Genomic DNA, 26,851 nt, shown 5'->3' with positions numbered 1-26,851 from the left:
TTGCACTATGTAGAATGACTAATTTCATTGTACATTGTACTCACTTTACAATGACTCTTTTTATCACATTTATTTTTGCAGTTTTTGACCTACTGTATACCTGTGTACCTGTTTATTTTTTATTTTTTTATTCTTTTTTGTTTGATATGTGATATTATGACTCTTTGCATATTTTTTAAATACTACACATGCTATATTATGACTTTTAAATTACTATACTTTGACTTTAAAAAGAAATTCAACATACTTGCATATAGTTTTTGTAATCATATTTCATAATGACTTTTGAATTCTTCATAATACTATAATATGACTTTGTATTTCCCTTTTGAACAAGATACTATACTATGACTTTTTATGCCATTTTTGACAGCATACTATACTATGACTTCTTTATATAACATACAAATTCCATATGCTTTATTTAACAAGATACTATACTATGATTTTCTTGTGTTTTTTTGGAAGACATTGGGTCCAATGTCTTCCAAAAAGCACAAGAATGCAGCAACATTCTCTTAAATTTTCTGGTAAGAGAAAAGTCAACTCCAGATGCACCAAATGCTCTTAACCACCCACATTTTTGCTTTGGACCACTCGTCATCCAAGAAAAGCAAAAATAAGAAAACACTGGTGAATCCAAACAATCAGTGTGTACTAAAAAATCCTGGATATAACCAAAAAATAAGATTAAATCTGTTCATATATGGTTTCGGTGCATACAGTGTGACTTTGCCATGTTATTTTAAACAAAACAATGCCATGAATTTTTTGTTTTACTCTGAAAAACAATAAATTATGATATTTTGTGCCATTTGAATGACAAAATATACAATGGCTTTTTGATTGACAATGTATTATACTGTGGCTTTTTCAGTTAAAGACAAGTACAGTAGTACTTTTTTGTGCTATTTCTAAAGATAAGCTAAATTATGAGCATATTACACTATGATTTTTTTAAATGCCTTTTGAAAAAAATACAATACTATGACTTTTTTTATGGTTTTTTGGGCAACATACTATAGTATGATTTTTTTTTTGGACATTTTGGACAGGTATGGCATCCTAAGTGGCATACAAAAGCCATGGTATACTATGTTGTCTAAAACAGCATAAAAAAAATCAGAGGTCATTAAGTTATCCAAAATTTCATACAAATGTTATATTATAGTATGTTGTATGAACAGCATTAAAAATTCAATGTATATGTCATTCAAAACCGGATAAAACCCTCACAGTATAGCATGTCTTTTAAAATGGCATAAAAACGTCATAGTATAAGATTATGTCCAAAATTGCATGAAAAAGTCATAGTATAGTATGTCCAAAACAAAATAAAAAATCTTCATAGTATAGAATGTCATCAAAACAGCATAAAAATGTAATAGTATAGTATGTCATTGAAGGCATAAAAACATCATAGCATAGTATGTCGTCCAAAGTTGCATGACAAAGTCATTTTCTAGTATGTCATCCAAAACAGCATAAAGACGTCATAGTACAGTATGTCATCAAAAATGGCATAAAAATGTCATACTATAGTATGTCATTCAAAATAGCACAAAAAAGTCATACTATAGTGTGTTGTCTGAACTAGCATAAAAACATCATACTATGTTATGCCATCCAAACTTTTACAAAAAGTCATACTATAGTTTGTCGTCCAAAATATTTTTTTAAAAAGAAGTCATAATATAGTTTGTCGTCCAAAATATATATATTTTTTTTAAAAAAGTCATACTATAGTTTGTCGTCTAAAATAGCATAAAAAAGTCATACTATAGCATGTCAAAGTATAGTATGTTTTCCATTTTGCATAAAAACGTTTTGTTTTTGTGAATCTCTCTCTAAAGAATCAACCTTGGAACCACATCCTAAACGGATTTGACATAATTCAATCAGAAATTTTTCGTATAAACTGTTATGATAGATGTGCATGCACATCGATGTTGTTCCAGTTTTATCACCCATCATACTGCCAAGTATTAAAAAAATTTTTCACTGAGAAGTGCTGGAGTGGACATAATCGGGTGGGTCTCTGATAGTGATGAAACCATGCTGTTGTTACAGCAGGGACAGGAATATAATATCCAAATGAATTAAAAAAGGAAAAAAATCATGAAATATGCTTTTAACAACACCCGCTGGGACTTAAGAAGTCCAGATATTTTTTTTGTCTGCAGGATTTTTGAAATAGTCCTCTCCAAGATTAGATATTTGATCTCTGTCAAAGTGTTTCTGAGTCTACCGTATTTTAGTTTTTCTCTATTGCTCTGGCTCACATCTCTAATGGGAATGAATATTCTCAAATCAACATGTGCAAAAAAGCCAAAGCCAGTGTTCACAACAGATTTGAATTTCACAGTCCTTCCAACAAATTGCAAATGTCTCAGCACATCTTTGCAAATAAGTAAATACAATTGTCAACAGTTTGCACAGTGACCAATTCATATCTTGCTGATCAAAAGTGATCATTTTGCTTTTCAGTCAAATAGTTGTACCCTCCAAAACTTAACTTCATTGTGTAACTTATCACAGGCACAACAGTCCATTCAAATGTCAAAATCTGTCAGGCATCACAGTAATATGGATCCCTTGGAACATGTTGGTAAATTGCCTTTTGCAGGTGAGCTAAGGTGATGTGCTGAACTATATAGGCTGTTTCTAAAAAAGCACTTTGAGTTTGAGAATGTTATTTCTGTTTCAAGAAATGAGCCAAAGCAGCAGAGAAAAACTGTAACAGACTCAATAAAATGTCCACAGAACAGCAGATGTCAAAGGTCATATCTCTCTGTACAGATTGTGGCGACGGCGGTGTGAAGGCAGAGGAGGAGGAGGTGCGCGACTACCGGGTGAAATGTTTGAACAACCTGGCCACCACTCAGCTCAAGCTGGAGCAGTACAACGAGGCGCTGCACACCAGCCGGGACGTCCTGACCCTTGAGCCAAACAACGTCAAGTCCCTTTTCAGGACGGGAAAGGTGAGCGCCAATTTTGTCGTTTTATTACTGCATCTCATTTGATCCTTATCAACCCATAAATAATTATTTCAGGCAGAGTTCCTGGAAGAAAATTTGTTTCATATGGGATTGGATATAATTATTTTATAGGGAGAAAAAGCCGCCACATTATTGCTATCTGTTCTCTGCCTGCTTTAATTTATGGGACCAGCGCTGCTCACACTGTCAGGGTTTTCTGCTCTCTTTCAGCTGCTGTCAGACATGGGGGAATACAAAGAGGCAATGGAGGTGCTAAAGAGGGCGCTGAAACTGGAGCCGGCCACCAAGGTGAGATTTCGAGAGCTAGCCCATCCCCCCTGCACCACCTTTCTTCCAAATCTGTCCCTGAATCCATCCTTCACACACAGAGGAAAGGTCATTCTAAAGTTAGGCCACCACAATTATGACAACCACCGAATCCACCAATCAATATAAAAAACAAAAACAAATGGAAGAAAAAAAATCAATAAATGAAATTAGTGCTTAAATTCTATAAAACTTCTCAAATATGCAGTAAGTTAACGCTTTGAAACTTAAAAAAGTTTGACCCCCCAAAAAAGAAAATTAACAAGACATGGCCCAAAATTTAACAAGAAATCATTTAAAAAAAACAAAAGAAAAACAAAAACAAAAAAAATCAGAGAGAGAAGAAAAAAAGTAAAAAATAAAAATAAATAAGACAATGACAATGACAATTAAAGTCAATTCTAAACACTGTCAAGTCTGATTAACCTTTCTTTAATGGTCCATCCCTCAGGGATTTTTTTTCAGACACATTAATCAACAACAAACCAAAAATTCTTATATGCACACAACCAGCATCTGACAATATAATGACCGCATACTACTACTACTACTACTGTGTATGAATCCAAAAAGATATCCAAAACTTTGTCTTTTCAACAGGCTAAACTATAAACAGCCTCAACATGCTGTTCTATGACTTTTTTCAGCATTTAAAGCGATCACTTTTTTGACGTTTTTCCCTGAGCTATAGTACGGCTTTTTTTGCCATACTATACTTTGACCAAGAACTCTCAAAGTACTGACTTTTGAGACCCTTTTTTCAAAAGGCTATATTATAAAATGCCTCAATATGCGCTTCTATGACGTTTTTCAGCATTTGGATTGACCACTTTTTTGACCATTTTTCCCTGAGCTATAGTATGGCTTTTCTTGCCATACTATACTTTGGCCTAAAACACTAAAAATCTTGACTTTTTGGACTGTCTTTTCAACAGGTTATACTAAATACTGTCTCAACATGTTGTTCTATGACTTTTTTCAGCATTTGGAGAGATCACTTTTTGGACCATTTTTCCCCATACTATACTTTGGCCTAAAAAGCTCAAAGTATTGACTTTTTTGGACTCTATAAACTGCCTCAACACGCGGTTCTGACTTATTGCAGCATTTGGAGCTATAACTGTTTTGACCATTTTCCCTGAGCTATAGTATGGCTTTTTTCACCATATTATGCTTTGGCCTAAAAATCTCAAAATATTGACTTTTGAGACACCTTATTCAAAAGGCTACACTATAAAATGCACCGACATGCTGTTCTATGATGTATTTCAGCATTTGGAGCAATCACTTTTTTGACCATTTTTCCCTGTGCTATAGTATGGCTTTTCTCGCCAAACTATACTTTGGCCTAAAAAGCTAAAGATCTTAACTTTTTGGACTGTCTTTTCAAAAGGCTACACTAAAAACTGCCTCAACATGCTGTTCTATGACTCTTTTCAGCATTTGGAGCAATCACTTTTTTGAGTGTTTTTCCCTGAGCTATAGCATGGCTTTTTTTTTTGCCATACTATATTTTCACCTAAAAACTCTCAAAATACTGAGTTTTGGACCCTTTATTCAACAGGCTATTCTATAAACTGCCTCAACATGCTATTCTATGACTTTTTTAACCATTTCGAGTGATGACTTTTTTGACATTTTTTTCCCTGTGCTATAGTATGGCTTTTTTCGCCATACTATACTTTGGCCTAAAATCCTGAAAATATTGACTTTCTGGACTCTCTTTTCAACAGGCTACACTAAAAACTGACTCGAAATGCTGTTCTATGACTCTTTTCAGCAAGTGATCATTTTTTGAGTGTTTTTCTCTGTACTGTAGTATGGCTTTTTTGCCATTCTATACTTTTGCCTAAAACATTCAAAATACTGACTTTTTGGACCCTTTATTCAAAAGGCTATTCTATGAACTGCCTCAACATGCTGTTCTATGACGTATTTCAGCATTTGGAGCGATCATTGTTTTGACCATTTTCCCCTGAGCTATAGTATGGCTTTATCGCCATACTATAATTTGGCCTAAAACTCTAAAAATCTTGACTTTTTGGACTGGCTTTTCAACAGACTATACAATAAACTGCCTCAACATACTGTTCTATTAATTTTTTCAGCATTTTAAGTGATCACTTTTTTGATCGTTTTTTTCCCTGAGCTATAGTATGGCTTTTTTCGCCATACTATACTTTGGCCAAAAACGCTCAAAATATTGACTTTTTAGACACCTTATTCAACAGGCTATACTATAAACTGCCTCAACTTGCTGTTCTATGACTTTTTCAGCATTTGGAGTGATCACTTTGTTGACCATTTTTCCCTGTGCTATAGTCCTACAGCTTTTTTTGCCATGCTATACTTTGTCCTAAATTGCTCAAAATCTTGAATCTTGACAGGCTATACTATAAACTGCCTCAACATGCTGCTCTTATGACTGTCACTATATCTTGGAAGCCGCAGACTTGGATATTCTGTGAAAAAAAAATCACAACTTCTAAATTTATTTAATTTATTCTATTTTGGCAAACTGACAACCAATCAGAACTTTGGAGTCTCATACAACGCTGTCAATCACTGTAATCATTTCTTTTATAAAGATATGTATTTCTATGAATTGTTAGGTTTTAGATTTTAGCTTTTTATAACTTTACATTATATCACAAAAGTTCACAAAATTTAACCCTTTGAAACCTGAGCAAATTAGCTTGAGTTTTGTCAAAAACATGGTAAGAATCAATGAGCAACTAAAGAAGAAATGACCAAAAAATTAGCAGGACAGCAAAAATTAGTACAAGAAAAAATACCTAAAAATTAGCAATACAAATAATAATGATAATGATAATAATACCCCACTGCCCCCTCCAAATAAATTACATAAACAAACAAAAAAGCATACAAAACAAAAACAGATATTAAAACGACAAAATGATCTAAAAAAAAAACTGCTTAAAAATATGATTCTATTGACTACATGTAATAATAAATAATAATTTTAATATAGTGCTATGGTAAAGAAAAAATCCATAGCTTAAAAAAACATTTCTAAATGTGGCAGTTGTGGGGAATTTCTTGCCAAGTTGTTCTTTGCCTTTTTTCCCATGTTTTGAAGAATTTGCTTAGCATTCAAAGGTTTATACTGAAAGAAGTCTGAATCCAGCACAAGAAAAGTGATGTCAGTCCAAGTTACAGAGAAAAAAGGGTTAAAAGAAAGTTTTCCGTGTTAGAGAAGAAATTGGTGAACTACTTTTGTTGAAGACCTGTTCTGTCTTGTTTTTGTGGTTTGTCTAATCTGCCAAATCCTCCACAGTCGGTCAGGCAAACTGCACATCTGGCAGTCTACAGATGTGACCACACTGCTCAAATTGCCAGCAAAACTTAAAAATAACACATTATATGAGCTAAATATTGTCACTCTGAAGCCCAAAAAAACCCTCCAAAAGTAGTAAAGTTGAAGGTAAGAACAAAGCAGAGGCACGCTTGCAGCTACAATATAGACTCCACATTATACTTAAGAGAACTATCCTGGTGAAGAGTTTATCTCAACAAAAATGAACAATAAACTCAGTTATGAACATTATTTCAGTTCAGTGGCTTTGATTTGGGAGACTTTATGAAGTCTGAGGAGTATGTTTCCAGCAGCTGCTTACAACACACAGTGTGTCAGTGTTACAATGGCCTGACCTAAAGGGCACGCTGCCACCCTCACAAATATGTCTGCTCTTGTCTAGACAAAACTAAAATATCTGCTACTCAGTAATTACACCCTTGTCTCAACGCTGGATTAAATACTTTGGAGAAAACTGATTTAGCTGCTCTGCTGTGCTGCAGTCTGATAGATGATCACAAAAAAGACGTTATAAAATAAGTATAAAATTACTAATTAAATTAGTTAAAGTGAAATTAAAAACATATTTTTTGTCTAAATACGTTCAATTACAACTTACAGCCTCTAATGCTGATTTATATTTAAGTATTTACAAAATATGATATCAAGCCATTTGCATGGACACTTTAGATAAAGATGAAAGTGCATTTTAAAACTGAATCTAAAATAATGATTTATGATTTGTTGGTCTAATCTTTGTGTTTCAGACCTCTGCTCTCACCTGCTGGACATTTTCAAAACTGCATCTTAAGCTTTTTATTATTCCATATTGCATGTCTCCTTTCCAACATTAACCCTTTGAAACCTGAACCCAATTTTTTGTACTAATTTTCAGGTAACTTTCTCATACTTTTTATTATATATTTATTAATTTTTTGCAAATTTTCCAAAATCATTTCCTCTTATATTGCTCATTGCCTTCTGCCCATGTTTTTAAAAGAAATCAAGCCAATTTGCTCAAGTTTGAAGGGGTTAAATGACAGTGTGTATGATTTAGGGGGGATATATTGGCAGAAATGTTATATAATATTCATAGCTATGTTTTCAGCTATGTTAGTGTATTTGTATCTGAACCTAAAGAATTGTTGTTTTTGTTACCTTAGATCAAGCCATTTATATATACATAGATACATTTTTACTTAATATTTTTTTTCCTGCTTTTTTTTAGGTGATCCACGCCGAGTTATCCAAACTCGTCAAAAGGCAATCAGGAGGCAAAGATATTCAGGAATGGAAAGCTAAACCAGCGGAGATGCTTGGAGAGAATATCACACCTTTCCTTATTCCTTCTAAGAAGAAACCATCTGTAAGTCTTAACAGAAATATTTTCAATATATTCTATTGTGATGACCAACAGACTGGAGTTTAACGGACTCTGTTGTTGTGTTTTAGGGAATTTCCTGGAAGTTTATACTCGGAGCTCTGATTGTGGCCTTGGGCAGCTTAGTGATGTCAATGATACTGACTGCAAGAAACTGAAAACCTCTGCAGGACACACTGTGAAAATCGTACCGTGCAGTTGAAGTTTGTGCTCTTTAGTTGGTTTTGAAGAGTTTTCTGCTGTGAAGCAACACAGCCGCACTGCAGCCTCAAGTTGTATTTATGAGAGTTTCACGTGGTAGAAAAATGAGTAGTATTTATATTTATGAAAAAGTATTTATGAAACTGAGAGTAGTACAGCATCATGTGAAATGCAGCATAGATTTTTGCTGATCGATAAGACAGAAGGTTCACAGTCATCTTTCCAGTTACATCTGTTTTATTTGGAAAAGGGATTGCATTTCTGTTAGTCAAAAAATGTCTGGAAAATATTCTGGTATCACAGATGCTCCAAAAAATAAAAGAAAAAAGTGGCATTGAAAGTATTTCTAGTGAACAGAAAACGTTTCACCTAATTATTCAAAAAAATGCATATTTTCCTCTCACCTGCAGTGGTATTTAACAGTTTAGATAGTTTGGGTTTGAGTTGCAAAGTGTTGGAGATATCAGCTGTAGAGATGTCTGACTTCTCTCAAATATATAGAACCAGATGGCACTCGGCTTGTGATATTAAAAATTTAAAAACTCAACAGTAATGTCTCTTTGGATTATCTCGAGTAACTGGGTCTTGATTTCTGCACAGACCTTGTTGTGAGCAGTTTCATGTATGAACTATTTTCTATCTACTGAACTACGACTCTCAACCATACCACTGTACAGAAAAACACCGAGTGCCATCTAGTTCCATTATGAGGGAGAAAGGGCAGACATCCAACAGATAATATCTCACACCAAAACTATTTAGACGGATAAATAGCATTACAGGTAAGAGGTAAAATTTGTATTTTTAATTTTGAGCTGAACTGTCCCACAAAATTGCAATTCTGAGAAATGTTTAATCAGTAATCAGTGTATCATTTGTTCTTGTCATAGTCAAATGAGAATCCTAAATTAGAATATGAAAAAACAAATTATTTTGTTATTTTTATTAATCAGAAACAACAACAAAAAAAATCTTTTGAGCAATGCTTTCTATGAAGACCACATCTATAATGCATTATGAAGGCATTCATAGTGAATTATTATGCATTTATAATTCTTATTGCACTATATCGATATCAACAGTCATAAACCATTATAGATTTGACATATAATGATTAATAAGTGGAAAGTGTCTTATGGATGCTCTTGACTAAACTAGGTTGAATGCTGGGGCTTATAATGTATTATGAACATTTATACTCACTTATTCACACATCAACAATCAACTGTAGTAAGGACTCATGGTGTGATATAACAGTCCATGCTGTGTCATAAATTACCATTGTATGTGTTCAGTAAAGTGGAATCATTTTCTTGCAATTATATGAATCTATGCTGCATCATAAGTGACAAACTGTTGCAGCCTTTGCAATCTACAGTGAGCTACATGCGGTAGCTAGCTAGCTAACCACTGTCCCCATCCCAAACAGGCTATTTGCAAACTGAGTAAGCCACTGAAATGTTTGCTATTTGTCTGCCAGCTAACTGTATGATTAAGTTAAGGCATTACATTTTATCTTTTGTGGTGTTTAGTCTCCTAAACACTGCATCAAAAAACACACAAAAGTTAACTTTTGGGGACAAATTAATAAAATCTGGCCCATTTTTTTCATATTCCAATTTTGAATTCTCAATTGAAAAATAAAAAGAACGAATGATACAGGGATTATCAGTGCTCCAATAACTGAAAGCTTTGAAACTACGATGTCATATTGCTTAAACTGATGCTTAATAAAAACGTTCAAAAAGTGCATTCATTTAAAAAGACTATTGTTTTTGTCTGACAACTAAAAACTAACTTTAATCTAAGTCAAGGCGTTAATAAAAAAATACAAAATCTAAGACAAATACAATCATGATAATATTACATGCAATATATGTGCAATTTTGATCTGAGAGTTAAATATTCGACAGGTTAAAATATGTAAGAAAGTTATGTTCTTCATTGCAAAATAGAAATCACTTGATCGCCCCGCGGTGTCTGATACCAAGCATCTACAGTCCACAGCAGGCGTTAAGAGTCTTCTTCGTGTTGGATTGACTCAGTTTGACCTGAGAGTCTGACTGACGCCTTAGTTTGACATTTTTCTTTACTTCTCTGTGGGGATGGAAAACAAATCTAAGTGTAGCCATGGTTTGTGAAGGAAAAACTCAAACGTACGCTCTCTCTCGGCGGCCTCCTACCTCGCTAGATGAAGCACAGTCTCCACGACGTTGGTTCCCTCTTTGGCACTCGTTTCGCAGAACAAGGCACCGTATGCCTGCAAGCAAAGCATTGACATGTCTGACTGAGGTGTGTTTATTTAGACACCTGGGAGGCCGGGCGTCTGCACAAACACTTTTCCATCAGGTGGAATGAAGATCTACACACCTTGGCCAACTTCTCTCCGTGCAAACTGCTCACACAGCTCCGCTCTGGAAGCTGCTCGCGGAGGTCCACCTTGTTTCCAATAACACACATGGGGATTTTCTCCTCTGTTGAATCCTGTATCAAAACAAAGGAACAGTTTATTTTTGATTCTACTGTTTCTTTTCTTTAGAGGTACATGTATGCAGCCAGACCTTTTAAATTGTTAGTGTTATTTTTTTTTTACTTTAGTTCTTTTTTTTTTTTTAACTAAAATTGTTTCTTCTCTTCAGAAAAAAAAACCACTATTAGTATCACTGTTGCCTGTATGAATAATTTGACAACATATACTTTTAATTTCATTTTGATTTTATTTTATCAATATAAAAGACTATTGTCTATTGTTATTCTATTGTTTCTTTTCTTTAGGAGTAGGAGTATTATTACTGTAGTTTTTAATTACTTCATTTTTTTCGGTTTGGTTATTTACTCACTTCAGAGTAAAAATACTATTAGTATCACAGTTGCCTGTGTGAATAATTCTACAGCATATGCTTCTAATTTAATTCTGATTTTATCAAAATAAAAGACTCATTTATTTGTGATTCCAATGTGTCTTTTTTTTTTAGGAGTACATGTATGCAGCCAGATCTTGTATGCAGAAATTATTGTTATAGATTTTATTCATTTCTTTTCATTTTTTTTTAACTTACTAAAATACTATTAGTATCACTGTTGTCTGTATGAATAATTTTACAACATATTCTTTTAATTTATTTTACATTTTGTTTTATCTCTTCCCCACTTTAATGTTAAAAACAAAAAGGAAATGATGAAAGTATGCTGTGCTGTGTAATGTAAACTTATTAAATTCCAAAGGACATTGTATAGTCATTATTTTCCTGCTTTTAGGCCAGTGTTTTTTTTTTGTTTGTTTTTGTTTCGTTTTTTGGTGTTCACTCAACACATGTCAGCATTTCCACAATTACCTGAATCTGATCCACCCACGCTCTGACATTAAGGAAGCTGCTTTCTGAAGTGACATCGTAGAGAAGCAGGACTCCGTGAGCTTTACGGAAATAAGACCTGGCAATACTGCGAAACCTGCAGTCAAAAGAACAATACCGTCTTTAGTCTGGTGTTATATTGACAATGCCATGTTTTTCTCGTTGCTACTTCCTTGAGAAACACGATGAGAGTCGGTGCAGTACCTCTCCTGCCCAGCTGTGTCCCATATCTGCAGGCTTGTCGTCTCTCCATCCACCAGCATCCTCTTTATTTGGAAGTCAACTCCTGAGAAATGACAAAAAAAGCAGATTTGAATGTCTGAAATCAAGAATGTGTCAGTGTTTGAATAAATATGTTTTGTGTGGCACCCACCCAGCGTCGTCTGGATGTCTCCCCTGAACTCGTTGAGTGTCAATCTCAGCAGGAAGCTGGACTTTCCAGATCCTGCGTCTCCGGCTAAAACCAGACGGTACATCGGAGCAGGTTCCTCTGACTGATTCATGTCTGCTTCTAAAGGCTTCAGAAATGCAACAAAAGATAACAACCTTAACTGATTTCGCGTGGAAAATCCTTCAGTTAGTGGTGTAACAAAAAATAGTAAGCATTTAGTTAGTTCAGTTCATTATTCTTACAGTTGAATTCATTATTCTTACAGTCAAAATTATCAAAATTTACAGATCTTGTGGAATTTCAAATGGCACAAATAATGTTTCAGGCTAAAAATGGCCTACTGCCAGGAAATATTCCAAAATTGATCAGTGATGGAGAGGAGGGTTGCAATTTAAGGGGAAAATTAAATTTCAAAACTTGCACTGTTTGTACCACCAGGGAAAGTTTCTGTATATCAATCTGTGAAGTGAAGCTGTTTATTTAATTGGTTACTTAGTATTTATTTTTCCTAGTTTATCTTCCTCTTGTTTTCTGTTAATAATAATGAAAATAATTGTAGATATTTGATTTTGGGTATGTGGGTGTATGCATATATGTTTAGTTAATTAAGAATATAGATTAAATACTTATGAAAGGCATCTGAAAGCAGCACAAGGAAAGTAATGTTGCTCTGGGTTTCAAAGGGTTAAAACAAAAGTTATCTGTAGCCTTGAGATCATTGCAAGAGTGAGTGTTTAAAGCACTGCTGTGTCTGAGCAGAGTTACAGCCTCACAGCTGCTAACGTGTCTGTAGACTACATGCTAACGTCAGCATGTTAACATGCTTCGTTGACAATACTGATGTTTCACAAATGTTAATGTTTAGCATGTTAGCATGGGCATATTTGCTAATTAACACTAAAAATAAAGGCATTGACGGACATGTCAATAGTTTTGCAGATATTCGGTCATAAAACAAGTTATTAGACAAATGAAGAACTTTAAACTAGTGATGCTGCTGCGTCAGAGGTTCACTTTATAAATCCATGAGGGGTCATGAGGTGATCAGCAGAGGGAGGAAAGCAGGGAAAATATATTTCTACTACGCAATCTCTAAAGTTTGTATGCTTTTTTTTAATAAATGGGACATTTTACATGGGACTGTTAACCTTAAACAGGGAATAGATCATTAAACGGATCTTAGCTAGTGGACATAGCATGTAGCTGTGACAAGAGGCTGAAATTACAATTTGTTTTGTTTTGAGGGATCACAACAATGCCACCCCAAGAGCCACACGAGGCGGGTTTCCATTACAGAGTTGTGCAAAACTTAAGTGATAACTGAGACATGCCAATTGAATACAATTGTGAGATGACTGTGTTTCCATTGCGTGATGTTCTGTGACTTCCCCTCTGGTGATAACATTCCAAGAAGCATGGTGATGGATGTCTGAAACATTAGCAGCTTTATTTCTATTGCAGCCACCGCACTAGCTGTCATTATTTCCAATCCAAGGCCACATTAAGCATGAGCAGTAATGGAAAGGCAAGCCCTTTACATTTTCCATCAAATGTATTCTAGTTGTAAACCAGAAGTCTTGACACAATTCATTGTAATTATTTCTAACTGAGGGGCTCATGCATTAAATCATACCTTTGTGGAAAATGCAGATAAACGTCTTCGTAGGGATGATGCAATAGAGCTCGCTTTGCTGGGAGCCATTGATATTGTGGCTTCAGATTTCACCTCTGATATCTGAAACACACAAAGTAAATACTCACTTAAAGTGGTCACAGCTCAACAAAATATTGACCCATCATTTTAACCTGGTGTGTGCTCTGACCTCCACATCAGACGGGACATAAGAGTAACTGTGGTGCACGGTCTCCACTGATTCCCTGCTGTCGTCGCTGTCGTAATCACTGCCTGAGCTCTCGGCTGTGTCCATGGGCAGCGACACTCCGCTGTCCAGGTACTTATCAGCCCAGGTGGCCACATGAGAGTAGATCATTTTGCGGGGATCTGGCTCCGAGCTGCACCACAGCACACACACGCACGCTTGCTTTAGCTGTGACAATTTAATTCAGCGAGATCAATCGGCAGATTCACAGAGGTGTGTAAAAAACTTTATATACCTGCCACGGTTGAGTGTACTCTGCCGGAGGGGCTTCATCCGTCGAGCCGGGATTTCATTTTGGGGAGACAGCTGTTGAGCAGATTAGGAATGTCAGGGAGGAAACTTTTTTTTTTACACTTGAACTACTAAAAACAATTTACTGTTAGCTTATCTGATGCAGAGCCAGAGGGTATGAGGAAATGTGTCAGCAAACAAAGGACTCACCCTTCTTTTGGCTGCGACGGCTTCACTGGCTAACGCAGAGCGCAGCCCGTCATTACTGTCATACAGCTTCTTGTTTGTTTCCCTAACAATGTGTTCAAGGAAACACAAGACAGAGTCACACACATGTGCAAACATTAACTGTCATACAACAACCTCTAAGGATACCTTGTGTCAGTGTTGTATTTACTCCATGCACATTGACCATTTTTTAAGTTGCATAAATGTAAATAAAACCACAGGAAAACTTACATTTCTGTTGCTTTTCTATGGAGGTCTATCAGCAGGATGTCAGAGTGCATTGTGTAGCTGTATGAAATGTGACTGGCTCATGGTGTTGGAGGGCGGGGCTTAGCAATAAGTCGATTATGACAAAACTTCACACAAATGTCTAATAAAATCAAATATTTCATATCAAAAAGGTCAAAGGTCAACTTCACTATGACATCATAATGTTCTGCAAAAACATTTTTTCTGGCCATTATGCAATGCTATAACTTACAACAACAACAACAATTCAGCTCACATCTGCTGCATCGTGTGTGTAACAGAAATGTCAAAATTGAAACTATCTTGCCAAGCTAGATTCCAAAGAGGTAAATTGGGAACGTGAATTTTTAGTTTTGGTGAACCAAAACTTTAAAACAAAGAATGGTTATTATAAATCTTTCATGGTAGCTTTTTTTAGAAAAAGATGACACTTTATTTACCAAATTCCTGCTTGATTAGGACACCAGAAAAACATCACTATGTATTGAATGTCCACACTAATCCATTGAAGCTCATTTCCACCATTGTGATAGAAAAAAAAAGATCATGACAGACATTTAAAAAAGAAACTCTCAAAACAATGACTTGGTATCTCAAAAATAATGACTTACTTATCTCAAAACAAATAAATAATATCTCAATATTTTGACTTAGTCCTAGTAGTAAGTCAAAATACTGATATATTAAGCCATTATTTTGAGAACGTTCCTCATAATGACAGTCTCTTTTTTTTACATTGACAGAATTTGCTTCCATTGGAGATAGCTTTATAAACTAAAGGGTAGACTTACTGGAGAATCTGGATCTGGTTGGAATATGACTGGTATTCCATAACCATCCTCTTCAGCTCCTCTGTTTCTCTGTAAAGAAATAAAAGCCACATGTTCTGGATTTGGGATACTATTTTGAGTTGACACACATGAGCTGAGCCGGGCGTAAAGTCACCGCCTCACCTTTCATGTTGAGCTCTCTGGTCTGCGTACATGTTCTTCAGCTTGTCCAGCTCTGAGTGCAGGATGGCGATGTCCGTCTGGGCTTGTAGAAGAGACGTCCGCAGCTCCTCATTTTCCTGTCAGGAGATTTAGTAAATAACTGGAACAAATCTACACAACATACATGAGATATCAAAACAAGCGCTTGTGAAATGGCACACCTGTGAGAGATCACTGATCTGCTGGTTCAGTCTGGTCACCTCCTCCTTTGAGTGGCTGAAGTCAGAGTCCTCTCGGCTCTGGAGAACAGACATTTGCATAAGCTCTTTGTTTAGCAGTTTTAGATTTAGATGTTTAATGTGTTTTAATTTAAAAAAATAAACTAATAAAAAAGACAATTCCATACCCACTGACCCATATGATGTTCTATATGATGCCGCATTGATTTATTTTGTGATATGAAGCAATGACTTTCCAAATGTGTGTCATTGAAGAAAAAAAAAGGAATTGCCAAGCCTTTCTTTAATCTGCTTGATTTTGGTCTTTATTCTCAACCTGCACTGGAAACCCAAAATTAAGTTTTTGAGGAGGTGCAAATTAGCTTCAGTGTAGCCTTCAGCTTAGCTACTGCAGGTACTTAAAGATTCTGCTGCTTCTCCTTAAGAAACCTCCTAATTTCCAAATATAAATCTCACACTCGGACCACATTGCCTGTAGGTGGCAACATCAACAGGTCTAAATGTTTAAACCGCTGCTACTCTTACAGAACTTTACTTTGCTGCTCTTTAACAGGTTATTTAAAATTATAAGTTCAAGACTTGGCTGGGGTCAAGGAATCAAGGTTTAATGGGGCATTTAGAGAATCCGAAGGTATGATTTTCACAGTCAAAAAATACAGAAACTCCTCTTTGTGCCAAACTGATTCAGAGATGCTGTATTGAGGCACGACATCAGAGATCTGTCTCCTATGGTAGAACGCGCAGCTTAACTAGTTTAACAAAAAAAAACCAACAAAAAAAACAACCTCTGCCCCTGTTGTGGAGTATCTTGAGATGACTTTTCCTAACCACAAAAGCACTTTATTATCCACATGATTTTGTTGAACACATCATGTCTGTTCAGCATATACTGTTGGTATCTGATGCTGCAACAATTGTCATCCGGTCCCCCAGCAAGAAGAATGCTTAGTTCCTACCTATTCATCATTCTCACCATAAATATTTTAACCCAGCAAGACTTGTCGCAGCAGGCTAACTGCATATTAAAAACACAGCAGTATAGGCTAAGAAATGTCAAACATGTTATAATGACTTCTAGGGCTGGGGCGACGCTTCGATGTAATCGACGTATTCGATTACGTGAATATGTCGATTCATGTAACGTGCGTCGACGTGTCAGACCGTTTTATATGCAGTGCGCTTCGTGACAAGTTGAGCAGCGCTGAGCGTGTTGTTTTTTTGTTTCGGTGCTCGTGTATCAAGTTACAGCACGCACACTGCTCCCCAGAGCGTGCGTCAGGCATCTGAGCTGCATCTCAGCTGCAGCACATCTAATGAAACGGTGGCTCCTTGATTCCTTGTGAGAGAAAAGTTATAGTGTTATTCAAATTACACTAATTTTACTGTAAGATGTTTTGTTGGACTGCTAAGTTTGAGGTTTGTTACTGTAACAAAGAGTAACTATTTTGTTAAGTGACTTGAATTTTACATTGTTTTATTTATTTTGCTGTTGTATTGCTAAATGTAGATTGTACTACATTCCTTTTACATGAGTGGAACAAGCTCTTGCATTAATTTTATTTTGGAGAGACTTTATATCAGACTGTAAAAAACAGATGACCAGTTAAGACTGGGCTATTTTTTGTTGGGGAATAATGCCCCATCAATAAAATAATTGTTAGGTGCAGCCCTAATGACTTCTAAAACTCGTATGAAGGTATGAAAAAAAAGATAGTCCTCAAGCCTAAAAAGTACCACCACGAGTGCAGTTGAGATTTCACTAATTGATTTCACTAACATGACCCTCTGCGCTTGTCCTTGTCTGACTCCCTCTTTCATTCATACTGTCTGTAAGGCTGGAGATATACTTGCTGTTTAACCTTGCGTTCGCATATGGCTTTGTCATGAGCATTTGTGTGTGTGTTTATATATACTGTATACAACTAGCCGATGTGTGGGAGGTTGCTATTATGTTAATGCTGAGATCAAGGCAGAAAGGCGACAGCGGTGACAATTTTGGTGGAACTTACGGACTCTAAACCGAGCCCGTAGGGACAGTGGGGGGTACGTGTCTCTTGTATTGCCAACACTGTGTTTACTCTGTTACATTTGCTCTGCCTCTACACCGCCCCTGCTGTTTATATACATACTGCATCTTGTGTCAGTGTTGCGTTAATTTTTGAGGCCGCCTACAGCCGACGCAGGGGGCGTGGGGCATCCATCATGCATACCTGCAGTTAACAGCAAGTATATTTCAGGCCTAAGTCTATGGAGGCACTCTATGAAAGGTCATTTTAAAAAATGTGAGGAATTTGTAAAACATTTCCTCTGTCTGTCTGCAGCAGAACCTTTTGTCGTCTTTCAGGTAAAGCAGCTTTTCATGATGTAAGAAAACATAATCATTTCTTTCTTTGATCTGTTCAGCGTGGAGGAACAAATCAATTCATGTTGTGTGTGTGATAACCTACCTTTAAGAGTCTGTCCACAGCTGCACGCAGGTCTGTGACAACATTCTCATGCTTCCTCTGCATCGTTGCCGTAACTTCCTCCATTTTCTTACGCTCCTACAAACACGAAACCAAAGTAGTCAGAGGTGCAGACCGGCTCGGGCCTTGAAGAGGAGCTTTCATCTGCTTTAACAGAGGCTCTTTGTGAGGAGACGTGTAACCTGCTGCTGTGTGCTGCGCCGCAAATATGCAGGTAGCTCACAAGAAGCAGTGAACTTCCTCTTTGCTAAGAAATAAGATACATTCTTTTAGACTATTTCTCAGTGTGCTGCTATTGAGTGAATGCAGCTGCTCTTACAGCAGCAAATTCATTTGTTTGGATACATTTTTTTACAAACAGAGTAAATCACGGGAGCAATCGTCCACTATAAAATGCTGCAGGTGTCACACTCACCTCGTCTCTCACCCTCTCCTCTGCGCTGGCAAGCTGCCGCTGTATATCGTCCTCCAGCTGCGTCAGCTGACTGTTGTTCATCTCCTCAGCTCTGTTTCAACAGAAAAATGTCTTTGTGCTGGAAGCCTCACTGCTGCTGAGTTAAAGCAGATCTTCCAACAGAAGCTCAAGAGATGAATACAGCAGGAATGATTATAAGAATCCATTCACTGCGATCCACATGTCAGTTCTCACTGCTCTCGCCTGACAACACATGAGCCAACCAGAGTGGAGGGAGGGACAGCCTCCACAGGTGCACTGAGCTTTTCAGGGAGATTTCTCGGTGAGAGCGCACATATGATTTCAGTCCGGTATAAATTTAAAGTCAAGATTTTAAAGGTCTACTTATTTTAACATAGTGGAAAATACAGGTAAATAAATTAATAAATTGGTATATCCTGTTTGTAAAGGGACTAAAAGAACAGGCAGGGCAGCACATTTAAGTCTTCCTACTTCCTTGAATAAGGAATGTCACCTTTCTTATGTAGTTGCTGAACCACAGAAAAAGCTTCAACAAAAACAGCTTCCGTACAGAGTCCATTCCCGTATGTAGGAGTGAAATTCAATAGTCCAGTCAAGGTACCATGCACGGGGTCACTTTACAGAGATAGAGGAAATTATCAAAAGATTGAACTTCAGCCTTTGAAATACAACCTACAGTATTTACAGTCATTGTTCTGTGAAAAATCTTTAAGTGACAGTCAAGCTTCCTCTCTCCGCTGCCAGCTAAACAAGGTTATGTAACCTCAGGACAACATTAAAGAAAACAGTTGTGTTTATGGCCTTTTGTCCCATGGTTTTGAAAGAAATCGCACCAATTTGCTCAGGGTTGAAATGTTTAAATACCCGTAGGTGTCTGAAAGCAGCACAAGTGATGCCACCCCAGGTTTGAAAGGGCTGACATCGAATCAGATAACTCATAGGATGGCTCATAGTGCCAAATAATAGAGAATTATGAAATATAATATTATTTTAAAGGCGAGCTGCTCTCGTCAACCTCCATAATCAGCTGTTTTGCAAAAAAAACCAAAAAAAAACAAATGACAGACACACACACTCAGCTGGTAATGAAAGTTGAACCTCTCTTAGCTTAAGACACACTCGGCCTCATGCAGCAACATTCTCTTAAATTTCTCTTATATTTTCTTTCAATTTTTTCTGTTAAGAGAAAATATAGGAGTCAACTTGTGATGCTCCAAATGCTCTTAACCACCCAAATTTGTTCTTACCCAGGTGTGCTCAATGATGAATCCCACTCGATCTTAACTCACCTGTCAGCACAGGTAACACCCCCTAAACACTATATAAGGGGCAGGTTTTGTGCCATGTACTTTAGTACAGTAGTTGAGTACATGTATTGTACTACATTCCAGCTAGGTAGAGCTGAGGGACGCACAGTAACAGAAATTACAGTCATTAGGATCAATGCAGCAAGTATCATAGTATCCCTTTACCCCGAAGTATAATAATCCAGTCAATATAATTACTCTAAAACCCATCTAAATTTGATTAAATGCATTTTTTAATGTTCCTAAAATATATAATAATAATAACTAACTAACTAACAATAACTATAATAAGATTATTTCATAATTTATAAGAAAAGAAGCAAAAAATAAGATAACATTGGTGAATCCCAAAAATCAGTGGGTACTAACAAAATAGGAACAACTCCTGGATACGAGCAAAAATAAGAGAAAATGTGTTCATGTATAGTTTCTTGCATGAGGCCCATTGTTTGGCTTCAGTACCCACAGTGAAAAATCTTAAAGTGACATTATGGTCGAGCATCTTCTGTCTGCTGCCAGCTATACAGGTGAGTAACCTCAGGACAACATTAAGGAAGACTATTCTGTTCATACAGTCTTGTGCTCACACACGCATGCAAGAAATGATATATGAACATTTTCTTTTATTTTTGCTTGAATCCAGGATTTGTTCCCATTTTTGGTTGGGGTGGGGATCTTTGGCCACCTCACGATTCGATTGCGATTTGAGGGCTATGATGGGATGATCAAATGATTATCGATGTATCTTGATATCTTGATGCATCTTTTTTGTGATCACTTGTTTTTTTTTTATGCAGAATTTTTTCTATACGTTCTTTATGTTTCTATACGCATTAGGGCTGGGCAATTATACCTGAAATCAATATCATGATTAATCGAACATTTTGCCTCGATAACGATCAATGAACGATTATTTTGCTCCTTTTTTTGTTTTGGTTTGTTTTTTTTGTCCTCACAGTTTACTGCCATTGTTTTATGTGACCATGGTTGGTTGGAGTGTAATAAACATATGATGTAATATTATTTATTTAACCATACAGCATTATATAAAAATTAAAAGCTCCATCTTAAACAAACGTCAGGTAAATTTAAGCACATTGTGCTGATAACAGATAAACCTCTCCTGACTGCAGGACTCTGACTGGAACTTCTGCTCTGTGCTATTAAACATTTTACTGCTAACTGCTTTAACACTGAATCAGATAACTCATAGGATGATTAACAGTGCCGAATCATAGATAATCTTTTTTTTTTTTTTTTAACTTTTAATTTTTTTATGCTGAGCTGTTCACATCAACTTCCATAATCAGCTGTTTTGCAAAAAAAACCCAAACACCTGTCCAGCACCAAATGCCACACAGACACCTTCAGTGATCAGCCAGTGAGGAAGTTGAGCCTTTCTTAGCTTAAGACACATTGTTCTCAGGAGTTGTTGAAAACCAAAACAGAGACAGAAGGAGAGGAATCAATGGATTTATGTTTGTCTGGTGGCCTGAAACATGGCTCCAAATGAATAGTCCTGTTTCTGCTGGATGAGCAAGTAGGGAACTGTTTAACATTTAACTGCAAGGCAATAATGTCAGTTGCATGTTAACCTGCTTTTTGAAAGCTGTTCTTCTGCCCTCCTGTAGAGCGGGCTAGAATCAATAAATGCTGCTTCAGGTCAAGCAGTTCATCCCAGTTGATGCAGTGGAGTCAGTCCCTGAGAGTCAGTGTCCTCTGTCTCTGGTTATAAGCCACAGGAGGGCAGCAGTTCAGCACTGCTAAGTACTCAATACAAATACATTGTACTGACAGTTTGGTTACAACGAGGACAGTTATGATTATCTAATTAATCCTACAAAATTTAAAACTAAATTTTTAAAAGGTTTAGCATTTCATTTAAGTGTTTACTTTTACTGAATACAAATACACACATTACAGCCACATGTGCTATGTGTCAACCATCATTAAATCTTAGGGACCGTTTTAATATTACACACACTCTTATCTGCCCTTTCAAAATCAAGCTTTTGCATATTATACCTTAATATTATTTTCTACTTTAATTTTTTTTCTCCAACATTAGATCGAATCAGAAATATCAAATTAATTATCAGAATTTTAACCCTTTAAATGCTAGGTTTTTGTTATGATGCCACTGTGTTTTTAGAAGAAAAAAAAGAATTATTTCCAATATACTACATGCTAAGTAGATTTTTTTTGATGATGACAGCCTGGGATATGCTGACGATTTGCAGCAACACTGATTGTGACGGTGCAGCCAGTGGAAATAGCATGTATTTTAGCATGTATATGCCAATTATAGTAAAAAAAATGACGTCATCAGGTGGAAAAAAATAAAAATGACAAATTTCAAGTCAAAAGGTCAGAACGACACCCAGAAATTATACAATGCATGTTTTTATGCTTTGATGGTTGTGAGATCAAAAACTGCAGTTTGAATGGGTTTCAATGGAGCATTTTTTGATCATAACAGTCTGAATGTAACAATTTTGTTTCCACCGTGTATTTTAGATGCATGAATAACTGCACCAAACAGTCCCTAAGGGTTGACACTTGTGTGCTGTGACTAGTAATGGCCCATTACTTCTAATAATTCAGTTTCTATTTCACAGATCAGATGTCCTGACCCCTAATGAGCCCACATAGTAAAACTCTGAAACTTGTCCTCACCGCTTTATGCTGGTCTCCAGCTGCTCACACTCCAATCTGTTCTCCAGGGTTTGACTGATGAGAGAGTGGATGATTTCCTCATACTGCTGCAGCAGAGTCATGTTTGCAGAGGAGTGAATAGCCTGGTAAAGATCAGCCAGCTGCTCCCTGAGACTGTGGGAGGAGAACAAACAGTCACCGGCAATGAACAGGCCAGTGCCATTGTATCTGTGTCATTCTCCACCCTTAATCTCTCTAGTGTCAAATACTCAACTCCATAGGCCTGAAAGGTGGCTGTTAAAGTTTGTCGGTAAAAATGATCAAAACATCAGTATAAACTGATACTAATCATGCAGCATAGCCAAACTGTTAATCTCTATGCTTGGAAATCACACAGATTTTACCACAACATCTACTGTCAGTAAAAGATTAAAACTAGATCAAACAAATAGAAAAAGTATCCTGAGGCATTTTTAGCAGTATGTGGAATTAAAGCATTGTCTAAAAATCTCACAACGTATACTTTGACAACGTTTCATAAAACAAATAAAAGTGACAGGGTGTTTAAATCCAGCACAGGATAATTTTTATCATCATACAATTTGACTCAGCAACAGGTGGATGTGCATTAAACTCAGTAACTATTTTACACAGATAACTGTGAAAGCAAATTAATATTAGCATAAACTCTCATTTTCATGTATCAAGATCTGCCAAAACAACTGGAAAATACAGCCTTTACTAATCTGTCTCTGTCGATTTTTAAACTTGCAGATCAATAACAATTTACATTTACATTTTGATAACCACAACGAACAATACGTTTGTTATTAACCCCTTTAAATCTGGAGTGACATGACTTTTCTTGTGCTTTCAGATGCCCATTAACCCTTTGAAACCTGAGCAAATTGGTTTGACTTACTTCAAAAAACAGGTGGAAAAAATGCAACAAGCAGTAAGCAAGAAATGTTCCAAGCGTTGAAAAAAAACAAAAAACAAAAAAAGATTTAGAAAATAATTCTAAAAATCTAGGTAAAATATATAGGGGAAAAATCAAGGGAAAAGCTATACTTATAATTCTCTTATTTTTTACATTTGAAATTATGTCACAGAAGTATATGTTTTCAAGTACCTTGTCCACTAACTCACCACTAATTTGATTTTTGTTTTAGTTTTTTTTTTTAAGACTAATTTTAAGGTAATTTTCTTATACCTTTTACTAATTTCAGTTTCTCTCATCTTCCATTGCTTATTTCCTTCTTCCTATGTTTTTAAAAGAAATTAAGTTTACATTTTCTAAATCTTAATGGACAACAGTCAGTGTCTTCATACTTCAAACATTTTACAAAACAAATAGTCTGATATAAATGTGTGTTAAAATCCAACAGGATCAATATTAGGATCAATATTTGGCTCACAAACAGCTGGATGTGCATGAAACTCATTAATCATTTTACAGATATGAAACAGAGACACAAAAATACATATTAGTACAGACTCTCATTCTCATGAGCTTGAACACCTTGATTTTGTGTTTTCAACAATTACATTTGTTAGTAAATAACTCTTTACAAAAATAATACATGTGACAAATCTAACACCAATCTGAACTCTGATAATGACATTAATTAAAAAATTGTCTTAATCTTAACCAGTTATGATCAACAGCTGTTAATTAGGGAGTGTACTCATGATCCTACCTCCACCATTAATAACCACATTTCACAGTTTCCGGCTATGATAAATGGTGTGATTTTGGAGATTTCTGGAGAAAATATTCCTTAAAATAATTACAAATCTCAACCATATAAATAAATGTCCCCCTGCTAAGCTAAATAAAAAAGCATAACTCTCGCCTAGTGCGTACATTTTTAAAAGTGCCTCCCCCATTTAGTACCACTCCACCCCTTCGGTAAATGATGAACAGTCCCTTAGAAACTGACTTTCTCTGTTATTCATCCTCCATCCTTACCTCCTGTAACCACTTTCAAAATTAAATGCCCTCTTAACACAGATGAAATATACACTCGAGTGCTTCTCGGTTTGTTTAAAAGTGCGTTTCTCATATATGAACACAGAATATTGTGGAAAAGTGTTTATGATAATGAAAAAGACTGTTGGTGAATTTACAAGCAAAATAAGCAGATTAGCATAGCTGTTTAAATGAGCTAACATAACGCTGGGTGTTTTTAGGGTTACACCTGTGTGAGTAATCTGTGCGGTGGGCAGAGCCGCACAGATTAAACCATCCACATTACACCTTGTTTATCTTTTGTGTACTGCTTAGTCACCAGGACAGCCCGACACACTTTTAAATTATGTAAGAAATCCATGTTTTAGAGAGTGAAATAAGTGGAAATGACCAGAAACAGTTTCCGGCGTCGCCGTTAGCTAATTGCCACAGTAGCCGCTGGCTAGCGAATCCCTTGCTAACACACACTGCCAGGTGTGAGTAATTACCTCTCAGAGAGGAGAGCCGCCGCATCTATCCTGCCGATAAACTCTTCCCACGGACAGCCTTGGTTTTGGGACAATCCTGCACCAAAAGACGCCAAGTCCAGAGTCTCTGAAACCTCCTGAAACCGGGAGAAAAACATGCTGTAGTCAATGTATCCGTCCTCATCCGCGTCGAACTTGTTAAACAGAGTTCGGATCTCAGTTTCGGGGACGTTGAGCTCGCGGCAGACAACGGTGAAGTCCTCGTACTCGATATTCCCAGATTTGTTCACATCACAGGCGGAAAACAACCTCCGAAGGCTGGGTCGGTCCATATTTGAAAGAATGAAAACACACAGTGCATAAAAAAATTGGTTGTTAAAATGCAACCCCGCTCCACGAACCGATTTCGGCTGCCAAAATAAAAGCCGCAATGAAAGTCTGATCAAAGTTCTCACGCAGGGAGTGCAGAGACACTCATCGGTCCGGATCTCAGTGTAGGCGGTATCATCCAAATCAATGGAGCCAGTGTGACACTTCCTACCTGGATTCAGTCTAAATTTACAATGACTTGGCTTTTACCCGGGTTAGATGTCATCCCTGTGTGCAGTGGAGCTGTTATACAATGGAAACGCAACAGATACGCAAGTGCTTACCTCTGTTTGCCTTTAAGGTGTGTGTGAAGCATGTGAGTTTTATCAGACACTCCTCTTTGTTCCCCTGCTGCAAACTGTGTTTCTGACTACACCCTAAGAGATTAAAACAATAAAAAATATTATCAAACCTTCAAAATTTCAGCATTGAGGTCATTTATGCAGATTGATGTACAACCCTGATTCCAAGATAGTTGAGATACTGTTTAACAAGTAAATACATCTGAATGCAATGACTTGCAAATCCCAAAAACCTATTCAAAAAGTCAATATGTTTTCACATTACATTATTTTTACATCAGTTACACATCAAATGCAGCTTCACATTAACCCATCAGTTTTCTTGCACAGCATTCAGATGCCTTTCGCAAGTATTTCTACCTTTGAAAAGGGATTTCTATCAAAATCATGGGGAAAAAAACATTAGCAATTTGGTGAGGAAAACTGCAAAAAAAAAAAAAACTATACTTATAGTTATTACAATTATAGATTTAAAATTAGATTACAGGGAAAAAATACACTATATATAATAGCACTTTCTTCCCAGGGAATTTTCTTTTTTTTTTTTTCTAATTTCAGATAATTTTCTAGCCATATTAAACAAATATCCTGCCAATTTTTGGACAAATTTGTGTTAAAGCTTACTTTTGTGTTGGTCACCAACAGCTACCTTTGTTATTAACAAACTCCCACATCTAAACAATGCATGTGACAAATCTAATGTCAATATAATGATTATCAGTTGCAATTTTCTAATTAAAATGATAATGGTCAACAGCTAGTAAGTTTTTTCAGTTGTTTTCTCTTCTCCATCATGCCACTTCTAACCACTTGTAACAGGGCCGTTAAATCCATATTAACCCTTAATGTTTATCTTTTATGTGCAGCTGAGTCACCGGGACTATTCGACACACTTGAACATTATGTAATAAATCCATATGTTTTGTTGTTGACCCCTTCACAGTAATACATTGCTTTGCTTCCATGTCAGCCTGCTTCTCAAACTGGGGGCATGCCGACTGACTTCTACTGCTCATAATACACAGTCTGTGTATAAGTACCTCATACAACCCCACTTTAAAAATCTGACCTATCCCTTTAACTCAATATAACTACACTGATAAAGAAATGGTAACATTTCAATCCATTAAAAAATATGTGCAATAAAGTGGAATGACACAGGAAAAAAAGTA

General features: G+C 36.3%; 2 protein-coding genes across 3 annotated transcripts in view; one reads left to right on the top strand and one right to left on the bottom strand.

The window, feature by feature from the left end:
* The window catches only part of fkbp16 (FKBP prolyl isomerase 16), a 47,883-nt gene extending 39,438 nt beyond the window's left edge, over positions 1 to 8,445 (top strand). Inside the window, exons 5-8 of the mRNA XM_088080599.1 lie at positions 2,800 to 2,981; positions 3,210 to 3,287; positions 7,850 to 7,987; positions 8,074 to 8,445. Of these exons, the coding sequence (XP_087936725.1) occupies positions 2,800 to 2,981; positions 3,210 to 3,287; positions 7,850 to 7,987; positions 8,074 to 8,160 (485 nt within the window). The 3' untranslated portion in view covers positions 8,161 to 8,445. The remainder of the gene's footprint in view (positions 1 to 2,799; positions 2,982 to 3,209; positions 3,288 to 7,849; positions 7,988 to 8,073) is intronic.
* rasef2 (RAS and EF-hand domain containing 2) lies at positions 8,418 to 25,680 on the bottom strand. 2 transcript variants are annotated; one of them, XM_088080598.1, is made up of 18 exons: positions 25,662 to 25,680; positions 25,030 to 25,145; positions 22,591 to 22,743; positions 18,587 to 18,677; positions 18,154 to 18,249; positions 15,689 to 15,766; positions 15,489 to 15,604; positions 15,327 to 15,395; positions 14,269 to 14,350; positions 14,063 to 14,133; positions 13,771 to 13,960; positions 13,581 to 13,682; positions 11,930 to 12,074; positions 11,761 to 11,842; positions 11,539 to 11,653; positions 10,574 to 10,687; positions 10,387 to 10,463; positions 8,418 to 10,300 (listed from the first exon to the last, which is right to left on the bottom strand). In XM_088080598.1, exons 3-18 carry the CDS (start codon positions 22,689 to 22,691, stop codon positions 10,198 to 10,200), a joined length of 1,632 nt encoding a protein of 543 aa, XP_087936724.1. In that variant the 5' UTR covers positions 22,692 to 22,743; positions 25,030 to 25,145; positions 25,662 to 25,680; the 3' UTR covers positions 8,418 to 10,197. The 2 variants fall into 2 exon arrangements, with proteins under 2 accessions (XP_087936724.1, XP_042352289.2); XM_042496355.2 differs by lacking the exon at positions 25,662 to 25,680 and having other exon boundaries at positions 25,030 to 25,624.
* Between the last annotated feature and the right edge of the window lie 1,171 nt (positions 25,681 to 26,851).

Source organism: Plectropomus leopardus, chromosome 7 (assembly GCF_026936395.1).
Source record: "Plectropomus leopardus strain MGB_pleo_1.0 chromosome 7, ASM2693639v1, whole genome shotgun sequence".
Taxonomy (NCBI): Eukaryota; Metazoa; Chordata; class Actinopteri; order Perciformes; family Serranidae; genus Plectropomus; species Plectropomus leopardus.
This window is presented reverse-complemented; position numbering and strand designations above follow the sequence as displayed.

Bases quoted from the DNA above. Each gene is read 5' to 3' on its own strand.
- rasef2 (XM_042496355.2), bottom strand. From the start codon at position 25,340: ATGGACCGACCCAGCCTTCGGAGGTTGTTTTCCGCCTGTGATGTGAAC. The intron at 18,678-22,590 runs GTGAGGACAAGT...CTGTTGAAACAG, and splicing joins CTGGAGACCAGCATAAAGCG to AGCTGAGGAGATGAACAACA. The intron at 13,683-13,770 runs GTCAGAGCACAC...TGTGTGTTTCAG, and splicing joins ATGTCCCGTCTGATGTGGAG to ATATCAGAGGTGAAATCTGA.